Source organism: Neovison vison, chromosome 3 (assembly GCF_020171115.1).
Source record: "Neovison vison isolate M4711 chromosome 3, ASM_NN_V1, whole genome shotgun sequence".
NCBI lineage: Eukaryota > Metazoa > Chordata > Mammalia > Carnivora > Mustelidae > Neogale > Neogale vison.
Genome location: NC_058093.1, coordinates 159,292,335 through 159,307,936, shown reverse-complemented (window position 1 = coordinate 159,307,936; position 15,602 = coordinate 159,292,335). Strand labels below are relative to the sequence as shown.

General features: G+C 37.1%; 1 protein-coding gene across 6 annotated transcripts in view; it reads left to right on the top strand.

The window, feature by feature from the left end:
* Window positions 1-66: 66 nt before the first annotated feature.
* The window catches only part of KIAA1328 (KIAA1328 ortholog), a 322,116-nt gene continuing 306,580 nt past the window's right edge, over window positions 67-15,602 (top strand). Inside the window, exons 1-4 of one of the 6 annotated variants that reach the window (XM_044243130.1) lie at window positions 311-422; window positions 565-932; window positions 4,850-4,969; window positions 5,684-5,823. In XM_044243130.1, the coding sequence (XP_044099065.1) occupies window positions 4,918-4,969; window positions 5,684-5,823 (192 nt within the window). In that variant the 5' untranslated portion in view covers window positions 311-422; window positions 565-932; window positions 4,850-4,917. The other 5 variants (XM_044243132.1, XM_044243129.1, XM_044243131.1 and 2 more) reach the window with 5 other exon arrangements.

Below are 15,602 nucleotides of genomic sequence, written 5' to 3'. Positions count from 1 at the left end.
CAAGCGGGGGCGGGCCTCTACACGGTGCGGCCAATGGGGACTGGGCCTGAAGACCGGGGCGGGGCGGCCCCGGCGCGACGCCCGGAGTGGCGGTTGTTTCAAGATGGCGGACGTGACGGGCCCCTCCCGCCGGGGCGCGACGGCGTTCTGGAGTCGGGACTGTATCCTTTGCCCGCCTGGCAGGGGGCGCCGGCGCCCTCCCCGGTGCGGCGAGCGGCGGGCGGTCGCGTGAGACTCTGGGGTGGGGGTGGGGGCGAAGCTCGATGCTGTCCCCGGGGGCGGGGCCGTCCTTTCCGGCCGCCGTGTAGGTGCCGGGCTTTTCCCTGGCTGGGGTGTTAGGTAGCAGAGAGCTTGATTCTGTCTCCAGGCTGGAGCACTAGGTTTGGGGACTCAGCACTGATGTTTCCCGGCCCTCCTAGGCGGTGAGCTTTGGAAAAATGGCCTAGAATCGTGGCCCTGCGGGGGGCTGGGAGGGTCCCTCTGACCGTGGTGACCTCAGGCCGGCTGAGTCTCTGCGGAGGGAAGGATGTTGACTGGACAGGGAACCGTTTTGTCTCGGTTTAGGACTGTCCTTGGTCTGCGTTGTTGGGAGCGAGTCAGGACCTTTTCGGACTTCGAAGGCCAGTCTGTGATGATTTACTTTCATGCTGGGATTTTCGGAGGGGTGTGGGGCTGACCGTGGTCCGGTGATGGCTGGTTACGGAATAAAAAGCGTTGCAAATCCTTGCTGCTGGAAGTAGTGTTGATTTACAAGTGGACTGTGGGTCACCCCTTGCAGGACTGAAGTTCTGGGATTGTTTTGGGGGGTGGAGAAACTGTGGAGCTTTTTATCGTTGTGGTGGTGTTCCCAGTTCAGTAACTGTGCCGAGATGTGTGACAGGACTGGTTCGTTCTCCGGTTCAGGTTGACTGTCCCAGCCTGCTCTTCTCCTGGTAAGTTCCATCACTTTCGTTAGAGGAGTGTTACGTGAAGGAGGGCAATCCGTGTACTGCGTGCGTGCAGAGCAAGTCTTGTCTGTTTGCTAGGATCGATGATAGCATTATTTGAGGCATTGCTGTTAACTTTGGCAGAATCATTCTCTGCACACGCTGCTTAGCTCCCAGAGAAACTTACAGAATTGTATTCTCAGTTTTCCTTTTTGAGTTACAGTACTAGGATTACAGTGTCATGTGGAGGGAGGGATATTTTTGCATTCCTTGCTGCTCAGTGTTTAGTATTAGGCACTTTCTAAACATAATTACCATTTGTCTCTGATAGGTGGGTGATGGTCAAGTAAAAATCATGCACATAGACTGTGGATGAAAACACTAATGCACTGTGCACATTAAATATCTTTTTCCTTATGGATCAGGAAGGACGCAAAGAGAGTATGTGCGTTGGGAATTGGGCTGAATTAGGAAGTTAGGAAATTGGGATGAGTCTTCTCATGAAATCCTGTGCTTGCAATGATAGAATTTTGTGATAGAGGAAATATTTGAAGGTTATCAGCTTATAAAGTGCTTTTGTAGTGTAATAATTTTCATAACCACCTATGTGGTTTGGTTATTATTCCTTAACTTTTTCTGTGACCAGTGGAATTGTTCTGATAGGTATAAATGGGGAGGGGGGGCAGTGTATTACTGTGGCATGGATTAAGTTAATAGGTAGATAAACTGAACCTGTGCACTTGGTCGAAGCAGCCCTATATGCTCACTTATTCATATGGTCATGTTATTTCTCATTTCGCATAGAAGTCCTACATCCTTCCTTTTCTCTTACATTCTCCCTTACTTTGAAAATTAATGTGAAATACTCATCTTCCCATTGAAAGTGAGGAGTTGAAATTATATGGGGGAAATGGTGGTGATTACATTGATAGAAATTCCGATTTGAATAAATTGCAAGGTTACTAGTATTACCTATTTCCCCCCACCTATTCCACGTAATGACCAATTATCATCCAGCCTCAGGTATTTTCATTTGAAATGTCCGTAGGACTCAAAAGCAAGGTCAAATGTAAATTTGCTATTGGATCTTTTCTAAAAAAGCATAAGGATAGTTATGAATCATTGGGTTTAATCATGTGTCTCTGGATCTGGATCTCTTTTTCTGTTACACAGATGACTTCCTAGACCACCCTGTAGCCTTTATACAGAACTTGCAATAGTAAAAGACCAAAAAGTATGTGCGTGGAATCAGGTATTGCTTTCACACTATTGAAAGACAGATTTTTAGTGCTTTGCCTAAGCAATTAGAGAAATGTGATTGAGTTATTTCCCAGTCCTAGATGTTTCTGTCATGTGAGGACAGATCATCTGTGACTAAACATCATCTTTTTTTACTGTTGTCTTAATGAGTTATGCATTGCCTGCACAGTATGATTCAGCAGTGCTTTTTTGCACAAGGTGTATTTTTATACCTTATATGTAAACAAATGAGCATGCCATGTTGTCATTTTATGGTTAAATCTTCAAGTAAAATATGCCCCTTCAGCCATAAACTGCTTTCTTACTTCATTGTAGCTCCTGGTAATATGAAAAGAAATTAGTGTTTCTGCAGTATCTGTATTTGATTGGGTAAATACACCCCAGCTTATTAACACTAACAGTATTTTTAAATTGATATTAACAAATATGAATTACAAGGGATTTGGTCAAATCATAGTAGCTATAATCCATGCCATTGGATATTCAATTAAAAATAGAATCTTTATGTTGATGTTAAAATAGTATACTAGCCAGGAAGGTTACTCAGGTCAGTAATGATTACATATACATGTGTTGCTGGTAAGTGATTGAAACTCAGAAGGTTAGAGTGTGCAGTTCTAAGTTTTTTATTTTCTTCAGCTCTTCAGGATCTGGAGTAGATATGATTCTTCCTCTCTATTGCTTCTACCTTGGGTTTCTAATTACTGCTTTAATTCTGGGGATTTGGAGGTTGGTATTATAAATCTATATATAAACATATAGATTAATAATTAAATAATAATTTAATTATAATTAAATAATAATTCAAAATATTTTAATAAACATTTAATAAATAAAATAATTTTTAAATTAAATAATTAAATATATATTTTATATAGATATAGATATAGATTTACATATAAATCTATAAAGCATCAAGGATGCTTTATAATTTGCTTGTATTTGTCTTAGTAAAGAACTTCCAAAAATACCAAAGTAGAACTGAGGGGGCACCAAGAACCCAAGGAGAGGTCCAATATACATTTGGTATATATTAGGTCTCTGACTTTCCCATAAAATATGTTTGTATATTTTTTAAACTTTGTATTTGAAGAAAGTAAATATTTGGGTTTTTCAGATAGTGAGATGAAGATAGATTACAAATGATTAGAAAGGATGGGTTGGATGGAGGCAATTTCAATATTTTTAGGCTTATTTTTTAAAACTCTTGTCAAGGTCATTTATTTAGCATTTTTATATTTGAAAAGATTCTTAGCATGAATGTAGTTCCCGAGTTTTGCCCTTGTATTTTGAAATGTTCCTCTACCTTTCAAGGAACTTCTGACTGGTCTAAGAATTAAAATGACATGGGACAGATTAAGAGGAGAAAAATCAAACTTAATTAGGTACATATGGCAAATCCACATATACGTGAGAGATTCCAAAGAGAAGCAAAATGAGTTATGCTTGTCATTCCGAACTAAAGAGACAGGAGTAGGGGTCTGGAACTTTTAAGGAAAGGAAAGCCAATTCATAGGAAGATGAAAAGGAATAAATGTTTGGTAAACAAATGTTTTCTGGGCCATATGGAAACAATGGGACATAGAGACAAATTTTAACAAATATACTTTGCTAAATTCCTTCCTACCATCTCTTGTTTCTATTATACTGTAGTTAGTTATGATGATATCTCCCTTTTTGGGAGCAGGCCCTCTATCCAAATTCTTGTAGGCAATTCTTAGGGAGGTCAGAGTTACTTCATGAGTCTTTTGGGCCTTGATTGTTTTCAAAACTCAAAACAATCCACATTTCAAAGTGGCACATCTTGGGGTGATAGGATGTGAACCCCAGCAGGATAAAGAGAGACAACACCAAAGAGTTGCTGGACAGTACCTCATAAAATTAAATATCACTTTCATTCTTTCCCCAAAGATGGTCGACAATGAGCCTGTCATTTTTTGATGTTAGTCGATAACAAACATTGAACAAAACCGGTAGAAAATCCTCATCCAGAAATACACCTGGGTGTACACCTGAGCACCTGGGTGGCTCAGTGGGTTAAAGCCTCTGCCTTCGGCTCAGGTCGTGATCCCAGGGTCCTGGGATCGAGCCCCGCATCAGGCCCTCTGCTCAGCAGGGAGCCTGCTTCCTCCTCTCTCTCTGCCTGCCTCTCTGCCTACTTGTGATCTCTGTCTGTCATTTCAATAAATTAAAAAAAAAAAAGATTTTCTCTCTCCCTCCCTCTTCTTTCTTCCACTTGTTAAATAGTAGGACTTCTTGGGATATTTCATGAATGCACTGCAGAAGAATAAAATCTTTGTGTTTGCCTGATTGACTTGCCCTCAAAGAGGGTTTGTTCTTCAAAGCTAAAGCTCATTTTGAAATTATTTATTCATGCCTAAAATCACTTACCAGTTTTCCAATAATAAACAAACTGGAGCATTTAACTCCCTGTTTACAATAGGAGAGGAAATGAAAGGAACTTAACAGAATTTATAGGGTAGGGTATCTAATTTGGGAATAGGCATGGATGAAAGTTTTATGGAACAAGGACTTTTAAAAATTTTATAAAACATAGCTATGATTATGTAAAGATGAATTTTAAAAGATTACTAATTTTGTTTCATTTATTTCACTTGCATTCCTTTCTAGTTTTCTTTTTAAATTTTGTTATTAATTCCCAGGTCAAAAGAAATTAGGAAAGTACAGAATAGAGGCAGCATTTGGATGATCTTTTCTAGTATTTTCCTTCATGTCCTTCTTCATAGTTTCTGATGAAGAACAATCAGTAGTATATGTTCCAGGTATGATTTTCTGTATTAATTTGGTAAGCTTCCTTTGCTTCTTAAGTGTTACAAGAAAGTAAAACAGTAGGACCTCTTTGTAGATATAACTGTATGCAGAACAATCCACTGGAAACTAATTTTTTTTTTTTAATATGTGGTTAGACGTTACTAAGGTTTGAAATACTGCCTTATTTTAGGATTTTAGGGGCTGGTTGGGCAAGTCAGCTTTTGATTAATTTGTAGAACATTTTATTGATCTATTAAAGAGCAAGAGATCCTATTTTTTATATTACAAATAATATCCCAAGTTCAGAGAAAAATGTGATAACTTCTTGATATAAGGTTTACGTGATAGACTCTTTTAAACCTTACTGATTGTTACTAAACCAATAGTAAAAGTGAGCCATTGAAGGTACCCTAATTATGTGAGAATCAGATTTTTAATCTCCCCTATATTTAGGTATATATTATATGTTGTAATTTATCAGTTTTAATATGACTTATGAATTTTCATTATCATTTTTAAAAAATATTTCAATTGAATCTTAAATGTATTCAGAACATAATCTTTTCATGATTCATTATTTACTAAGAGTTTTAAAATGAGTTTTATAAAGTGAAAGTTTTCCCCATCAGGTCCTATAAAGAGGTATATCAGAGAAGAGCTTCATGGGGGATAAGTTTAAGAGAATAAAGTATAATTTTGATATTTTGTTTGATGGAAATCCTTAGGAATTTCTGCAGAAGGAAATACCAGATCAAGACACAAGTTAAGTCCAAAAGCTGATGTTAAACTTACAACTTCCAGGGTTACTGCCGCTTCAATCTCCATGGAGTCTTTAAAAGGTGCAGGAGATTCAGTAGACGAACAGGTCAGTAATTTCCCTTTTTTCCTCTGATCTCCAGTCTTTATAAATGCGGACCAATAAGTGATTTTTCTATGCTGACCAGTTACCGGTAGAAAAAAGGTAGAAGAGTCTTTGAAAGAACTTTAGATAATCTACAAGTGATCTTAAAAGTTACTGAGGATTCTAGGATACTTTACATGGTATGAATATAAAGTATGTAGATTACTCAGAGGTTTTGCTCTAAAATGTCTAGGCTTGCCTTAAGCCTTAGTTAAGAAAAATTTATTACCTTAGTATGTCCCAAAAGACCCACATTGTAATCTCTGTCAAGTTAGTAAATCAAATTGACCACCGTTTCTTCTTTTACTAAGTGCGCTTTATAATTTTTGTTCTTGTGGATTTGTTAGATGATGATGGATTAAACCTCTATATATAAGAAAGAAACTTTGTTACAATTCCCCTGCATTATTACTATTTCCTTCACTTCAAAAATATTATAAAGACTCTTTATAACCCAGTCATTGATTTCTCCTTCATCTTTGCCTTTGTATTAGTACATTCCTTTGCTACATGTCCTTAGATAGGTTGATTTTACTTTACTTTTTGTTAAGGTTAAGTTAGGGTTTGACAATCTATGATCTATAGGCCCAGTTTCTTTGCTGCCTATTTTGTAAATAAAGTTTTATTGCAACATAGTCTTGCTTATTCTTTTAATATTATTGGTGCTTTTCTGTTCTAATGGTAGAGTTGCTACCATAGTGCTGTTGGTCCACAAAGCCAAAGTATTTAATATTTAACACTATAGAGAATGTTTTTCCTTGTGCTGGTTTATGTTCTTGAGGACATTTCCAATATCTAGTTTGTTACTGATTGTTATGTTTAGTAGTCTATGGGATTTAACTGTGACTTACCCAAAAGGCCTACTTTGTTACTTAGATTTCCATTGTACCCACTTACGTCCCCCTGGGATGTAAATAGTAGTTGAATTTGCAAGATCTTATCAAAAGTGTTTTTTCATAAAATAGTTTGTGCATTTTATATTGAATAATATAATATATATGGCCTTCTTTTGGGTTAAGTCCATATTTTTTTATGATTCTATTGGGTCATTAACTATAATTCTTTGTTGGGCTATTTTCACTGGCTTTGAGAATTATAGTATACATCTTTAACTTATCACAGCCTATTTTAACTTATATTTTCCACTTTAACTGTGATTTTGAGGACCTTACAACAGTTTGTGTCTTGACTTTTGTGATAGTGTCATACATTTTACTTCTTTAAGTAAATTCCCAATACATTATTACTTTTGCTTCAACACTTTTTTTTTCAGATTTACCTATAATTCACATATCAAAAAACTTACCCTTTTAAAATGTATAATTCATTTTTTTTTGTATATTCACAGAGTTGTGGATCCATCACCACACTCTAATTCCAGAATATTTTCATGACTCTAGAAAGAAACTCCATATGCATTAGCAGTCACTTGACATTTTCTATTCATCTCAGCCCCTAGCAACCACTAATCTACTTTTTAGACTCTATAGGTTGGTCTATTCTGGGCATTTCGTGAAAATGGAATCCTGTAATATGTGGCCTTTTGTGGCTGGCTTCTTTGATTTAGCATAATGATTTTAAGGTTTATGTGATATCATGTATTATTACTTCATTACTTTTTATGACTGAGTATATATTTATCCATTCACCAGTTGAACAACTTTGGGTTGTTAGGTTTTTTGGCTACATGAATAATGTTGCTATGAACTTTCACATACAAATTTTTGTGTGGATATACGTTTTCAGTTCTGTTGGGTATTTGCCTAGAAGTAGAATTGCTGGGTCATGTAATAATTCTGTTTAACCTTTTGATGAACTGCCAAAATGACTATACCAATTTACATATTACCAGCAGTATTATGAATGAGGATTCCAGTTTCTCCACATTCTCGCCAACACTTTATAGCTACCCTTTTCATTATAACCATCCTAGTCAGTATAAAATGGTATCTCACTGTGGTTTTGATTTATATTTCCCTAATGACTAATAATAATCATTTCTTTATGTGCTTCTTGGCCAATTATATTTGTTCTTTAGAGAAACGTCAATTCAGATGCTTTTCAGTTGAGTGATTTGTTTTCTTACTAATAAAGTTAAAAGTTCTTTATACATTGCATCTTCAGGTCCCTTATATATGATCTGCAGAGTTTCTCTCATTCAGTGCATTGTCTTTCACTTTCTTATTGGTGTCCTTAGAAGCATGAGAGTTTTAATTTCGAAGTCCAGTTTATCAATTTTTTTCAGTTGTTACTGGTGCTGTGCTGTCATATTTAAAAAATCATTGCCTAATTCAAGTTCTTAAAGATTTACACTAATATTTTCCTCTAAGAGTTTTATAGTTTTAGGTATTACATTTAGTCTTTGATCCATTTTGATTTAGTTTTTTTTTTGTTGTTGTTGTTTTTTTTTTATTTATTTACTTGACAGAGAGAAATCACAAGTAGACGGAGAGGCAGGCAGAGAGAGAGAGAGGGAAGCAGGCTCCCCGCTGAACAGAGAGCCCGATGCGGGACTCGATCCCAGGACCCTGAGATCATGACCTGAGCCGAAGGCAGTGGCTTAACCCACTGAGCCACCCAGGCGCCCTTGATTTAGTTTTTGTTATGTTGTGGCTCATATTCATTCTGTCGCTTGTGGATATCCACTTGTCCCACCATCATTTGTTAAGATTATTCCGTTCCCTTTGATTGTTCTTCCCTTGTTAAAAATCCTATAACCATGTACATGTAAATGTTTATTTGTGGACTCTCAATTCTGTTCCATTGATTAACATTTCTGTTTTTATGCCAATACCAAGTTCATTACCATTTGGAATTATTTTTTGGAATCAAAAGAGATGTAAGTCCTCCAAGTTTGATTTTCTTTTTTAAGATTTTGGCTATTCTGCATCCCTTGAGTATCCATAGAGAATCACCTTGGCAATTTCTGCACATGGGTCAACCTGAATTTTGATAGCAATTGTAGTAAATCTTCAGATAAATTTGGAGAGTACTTTAATAATATCAATTCTTCCAGTCCTTGAATATGGTATATGAGATAGCTTTTCATTTACATAGACCTTCTTTAATTTCTTTGAGGGATGTTTTGTAGTTTGAGGTGTATGTATCTTGTACTCGTTTTGTTAAGTTTATTTCTATTTTGTGTTATTTATTGCTAGTGTATGGAAATACAGTTGATTTTGTCTGTTGGTTTTGTATCCTGGAACCTTTCTAAATTCACTTATTAATTTGAATCTAATAGTTTTTGGTGATTTTCTTTCTTTTTTAAAATATTTTATCTATTTATTTGAGAGAGAGTGAGAGGGAGCATGAACAGGAATGAGGAGAAGCAGACTCCCCACTGAGCAGGGAGCTCAATGCAGGGCTTGATCCCAGAACCCTGGGATCATGACCTGAGCTGAAGGCAGTCACTTTACCAACTGAGCCACCCAGGTGCCTCAGGGAATTTCTTTTCTTTCTTTCTTTCTTTCTTTTTTTTTTTTTTTTTTTAAATTTTATTTTTGGATGCAATCTTTGGCACATTTTATTTTTTTAAAGATTTTATTTATTTGACAGAGAGAAAGTAAGCAGAGAGGCAGGCAGAGAGAGGGGAGGAAGTAGGCTTCCTGCTGGGCAGAGATCCCAATGTGGGGCTTGATCCCAGGACTCTGAGATCATGACCTGAGCCAAAGGCAGAGGCTTAACCCCACTGAGCCACCCAGGTGCCCCGGCCTGGTGAATTTCGTATAATTTTTTATACATATATGATTATGCCATCTGTGAATATAGTTTTACATCTTCCTTTCTAATTTGGATTCCATTTATTTCAATTGTGTTTTAAAGAGATTTAAATAATTAAAATGCTTTTTTTTAAAATATTTATTTATTTTAGAGAGAGAGAGCATGAGTGGGAGAAGGAGAAAGAATCTCAAGCAGACTCTGTGCTGAGCGCAGAGCCTGATGTGGGATGTGATACCATGACCCTTAAGATCACAAGCTGAGCTGACACCAGGAGTCAGAGCATAGGTGCTCCTCAACAAAAGGCTTTTAAATGTACCCATGTAGTTGCCATTTTTGTTGTTTTCCATTTGATATCATTGGTATGCTCCATCTGCTTAAAGTACTTCCTTTAACATTATGATAGTTCAGGTACACTAGGAATGGATATTTTGACTTTTGTATGCCTGAAGAAGTCTTTGTTTCACTTCTCTTTTTACTGGTTATAGAATTTTGAGTTGATAGTTTTTTTTTTTCCTTTAGTGCTTTAATGATGTCATTGCGCTGTTGCCTGGTTTCACTGTTTTTGAGAAATCTGCTGTCATTCTTACTTTTATTCTTTTATATTTACTATGTGAGTTTAAATTGCTTTTAGGATTTTCCTTTCATTCCTAGTTTTAAGCAATTTGATTATAGTATGCCTTGGACTAATTCTAAGTGTGTCTTTTGATTGGGGTTTGTTGAGTCTTTTAGATTTGAGAGTTTATAGTTTTCATAAAATTGGGAAACTTTTTGGCCATTATATGTTGAGATATTATTATTTTTTGAGGACTCCAGTTATGCAAAAATTAGGCCACTTGAGGTTACTCTGCAGTTTTTTGCTCATTTTTTTTTCAATTTTTTGTTGTTGTTTCTGTGTTTATATATAGATGGTTTATATTGCTTTGTTTCAAATTCATTAGACATCTTCTGCCACTAATCTCATCCAGTGTATTTTTTATATAAGACAGTGTTTTTATCTCTACCAGTTCAGTTTGGGTCTTTTGTTTTATTTATATGTTTCATGTCTCTACTTAACATGCTGGGTCTTCTATTTTATTGAACATATGGAATGTAAATGACTATTTTAATGCTCTTGTTTATAATCCTATCATCTGAGTTATTTATGGAGAGATTTCAATTGAGTAATTTTTCTATTTATGTATTGTATTTATCTGCTTCTTTACCTGCCTGGTTGTTTTTTATTGGATATCCCCAGACAGTATGAATCATACATTTTTTTTTTTTTTTGGAGTTCTGGATATATTGTGTTTTTTTATAATTGATCTTGAGGTATTTTTTTCTGGGACTAAGACAAGTTATTTGAGAGAAGTTTGATCTTTTTGAAGTTTGGGTTTAAGCTTTTTTTTTTTTTTTTTTTTAAGGATTTTTATTTATTTATTTGAGAGAGAGAGAGCATGAGACGGGAGAGGGTCAGAGGGAGAAGCACACTCCATACTGATCAGGGAGCCCCATGAGAGACTCAATCCTGGGACTCCAGAATCATGACTTGAGCCAAAGGCAGTCTCTTTGAGACTGAGACCAACTGAGCCACTCAGACACCGGGTTTAAACTTTTAAAGGTGACACTAGAACAGCTTTTAATATAGGGCTAATTTTGCCCACTATAGGCAGTGACTTGCGGAGTACTCTTCCTGATGCCCCTTGAATTATGAGATTTTCCTCTCCGGCTGGTGGGAACATGGACTATTGCTGGCATTGTATTAGAGACAGATTATTCTCACATTCTCATTTGTTCTTTCCTTGGCTTTTGGTGGGCTTTCTCATAGACAAATGCTAATCAGTACTCAACGGCTGATGTGCAGGGAACCCTCTGCAGATCCCTGGAGCTCTCTTTTTTGCAATTCTATCCTCTCCATGACTCTGCCCTGTAAATTCTAGACACTTTGCTCTCCTGGACTCCCAGCTTTAACTTCTCAACTTGGCGAGATTGCTGGGCTCCATCTGGGTTTCCCCACATTGTACCCTGAAAACTCCAGAGGCAGTTTAGCTGGGATAATTGCATGGCTCACCTTATTTGGTTCCCCTCTTTCAGGGATCACTCTCCATGCTGCCTGTTGTCTGGTATTCAAGAACTGCTTTTTCGTATACTTTGTTAGTTTTTTGGTTGTTGTAGGCATCAGGGTAAGCATGGTTCCTATTTGCCCAGAAGTGGAATGTAGGGACTATGTATGTGTGTATTTATTTTGTTGCAAAACTAGAAATGGTGTGTGGGGTGTGTGTGCGCGTGTGTGTGTGTGTATATGCATTTTTTTCTCAAAACTAGACAGATGTGTGTGTTTTTCTTCAGAGAAATAAGTCTTGTAGTTTTTCTGTATGTGATTTTTATTTATAGCTATTGATGTTCAATAGCTAGGTTCTTAATTCCTTAAGGTTTTCAAAGTGGTAATTATGCCAGCTCAAGTCTTCTGGGAAGAAGGCTAAGATGAAAGTAAAAATGGAAGAGATTTAGTGGAGGAAGAGCTGACGTGGGATAGAGAATAAAGTGAACAGGGAGAGACAAGGAGAGCCTTAGATTTTATTGCAAGTCTGGCATCTCTGAGAGAACAAAGAAAGAAGAAAAATTCACTAGGAAAAACCTCACACTTCATACTGCCTTGCAATCAGGGCTAGTGTCTGTCAGCCTAATGGGGAACCCCAGAGAGAGAGAGGATGCCCTGTCATCCTTAAGGATGCCCTGTCAAACAGAAAGGCTCATGTCCAGTACCTCTGCTGTTTCCAGTCCCTGGCGCTGTTGTGAACACCGCAGTGGATCTGAAGGTGTGGCAGTAGTTAGGTGAGGCTGTTAGCCAACTATGCTCTTTGCAACAGGTTCTCTCTCTTGTAGAAGCCACATTATTTTATTTCTCACAGTGAAAGCCATTATTAATCAGGAATTAGTATGGGTATGGTGTTAAGTTAGTTCCGTTCATTTTTCCATATGGACAGTCTATTGGTCTGCACTCTTCATTGAGAAGACCATTCTTCTTCCCACTGAATTGCAATGATGCCATTGTAAGCCAAGTAAAGGAAGGGTGTAACCTTCCTTTATTCTGTCATCTGCTTTCGTAATACCTATCCTAAATTTTGTGTTTATCGTTCTTTTGTGTTTTTTTTTTTAATGTCAGTGTAGGCAAACTTTTTCTGTAAAGGGCCAGGTAATAAATATTTAAACTTTGTGAGCCATGTGGCCTCTGTCTCAGTTACTCAACTCTGACACTGTAGTATGAAGAACTATATATATATATATACATACATACATATATATGTATATATATATCAGTGTGTACATGAATGTACATGGCTGTGTTTTAATAAACCCTTATTTACAAAAATAGCCTGTGAGCAGATTTGGCTTGCAGCTACAGTTTACCAACCCTTGCCCTATATAGTCTAAATACATAATTGTTTTTTAAACAATGTTCAGTGTTCAGTGTTATGTATATTTGGAGCTTTACATAAATAAGCTCATACTATGTGTATTGCATGGCTTGCTTTTTTTTGCTCAATGTTATGTTCATGAGATTTACTTACGTTGTATATAGCTATATATCATTCCTTTTTTTTTAAGATTTATTTATTTATTTGAAAGAGAGAGAGTTGGGGGAGGAACAAAGGGAGAGAATCTTCAAGCAGACTCCCTGCTGAGCATGGAGCCTAACAGGGAGCCATCTCATGACCCATGAGCTCATGACCTGAGCCCAAACCAAGAGTCAGGCACTTAACAGACTGAGCTACTAGATACCCCACTGTACGTTATTTCTTTTCACTTATATTTCAGCCAGAGTCTAGTCACCTTTTTTTCACTGAGAGTATTTCATATAAAGATTTGCTAAAATGGTGCTGGAAAACTGAGAAGGCAAACAGAATACCAACATATCATGTAGGTAGTAACTGCAAAAAATAATTCCCATCTCTAGGGCTTGGAAAACAGCCAGAGCAAGTTGGATTTATTAAAGCTTAGAAGCTTGGGGGAGGGCCCCTTTAGAGCTGGAACATGAGCTTCTGATGATGGGGACCCAGCCTAACTGATATTGCTATCTATGAGGAGACATGCTAAAGGCTGGTTCTGCCAGGGCTGGGAAAATTGCAAACTGGAATCTGGTGTCCTTGCCAGGACACACTCTGGCAGGGGTGACACTAGTGGGAATGAGATGTAAATAGAAAGGACTGTGTCTTTTCTTCTTTTTCCAGCAACCTGTGGTCTCCCTCTAGTTCTTCCGATTGATGGGTTTTAACTGAGAGCCATCTGGCAAAGGAGATACGGGGTTTCTAAAGTCTGAGGCCCAGCACCACAAAGGAGGTCTCAGAAGGGTGGGTTTGAAGATGAAAGTCAATAAGTAGCTTAACAACCAGTACCTACAGAATTCCATTGTCTAACTATGCTACAGTTTATTCTCTAATTGACAAACATTTGTATTTTCAATACAAATTGTATTGAAAATTGGCTGTTCTGTTAAATACAATGCTGCTGATATCCTTGCCCATGTGTAAGCGTTTCTCTTTTTTGTTCTTTTACTTGCTGCATCACTAAGATGCCTTCTCATTTTTACCATTGCCAGATAGAGTGGCTTCTTTCCATTCTGTGTAACTTTTTTGATCATTAGCATCATTAACCCCATACTCTTCTCAAAACATATTTTCTCCCACCATATTATATTCTTCTGATTCTCTTTCATTCTTTAATTTATTATCTTGGATTCATAGATGATTTTTTAAAACTGATATTTTTTAATGTTAAGGAAAAATCTAAAACATAGAGAAGTATAAAGAAAATAATAAAAATCTAAATATCGTCCATAATACCATAAGCCCTACGGTATTATGGATTACATCTTTATGTTTTCCTCTGACTTAAGAGCCAGACCCACATTTCCAACTTCCTGCCTAACATTTCCATATGACTTTCATCCTAGCATCTTAAGTTGACCATATCCAAAGCCAAACTCATTTTCTTACCCTCTCCTTTTTCCTATTGCCTTTTTCTCCCCATCTTTCCCATCTGTGGCTATCAGTATTTCCAGGACTCATTTTAGAAGTCTTGGATTGTTCTTGGCAACCTGAAGAAATTGGACTAACCTACTTGTACAAATGCCTAGGGTTCCTTTTGTTTACATGTTTCCTCTAGTTTCCCTGTGACTCGCTTAGTTTCAGTGCTTTAAAGATCCTCTTAATGAAGTTCAAGTACTGGGAGAACTTTGTAGAGCACAAGAAATAGTTCAGTGGTTGAGAGCATATACTCTGGATGTGTGCTAAGGTGTTGGTTCTGCTGCTTTAAATGTTATCCAAGGCAAGGTGTCCCCTCACCATAAATAGAAATAATACCTAATCCATAGCACTGTTGTGCAAATGAGCTAGATTAGTAAATGTAAAGTACTTATAATGTTCCTCACATGCAGTAAATATGAGATATGTGTTAGCTATTATTATTACTCTTTGGTCTAGTACCCGTTGGAATGAACTTTAGGATATACTGAGAATTTAGAAACTGGTGCCTTTGCTGTTAACCTTAGTGTACTCTTAAGCAGCCTGTGGGCTGTAGTGTGGGAAGAGTTCTCAGTATTTTCCATTAGGTGTTTGTTTTGTGACATTCACTAAGGGAAAGTTGTTTCCTTAATAATCCCTAATGTTTAAGCCTTTTGTGATCTTCTCTATGTAAATTTTATAATATCCCCTTCTGGACAAGACAGTTCCTTAGCCTGTTTTGAATTCATAACAGGTTTAAATGAAATGTAAAGCATGTACCGGGGTGCCTGGGACGTTCAGTCAGTTAAGCATCTACTTTTGGCTCAGGTCACGATCCTAGGGTCCTGCAGTGGAGCCCTGCATCAGGTTCCCTGCTCAACAGGTCTGCTTTTCCTGTCCTCCCCACTCATGCTCTATCTCGCTATCATTGTCTCTCATTTTCAAATAAGTAAATAAAATCTTAAAAAAAAAAAAAACCACCAGAGAAAAGATACTTGAGAAATTTTACCTCCTGTGCTAATTTTAAGAGATTTCTCAAAAAGT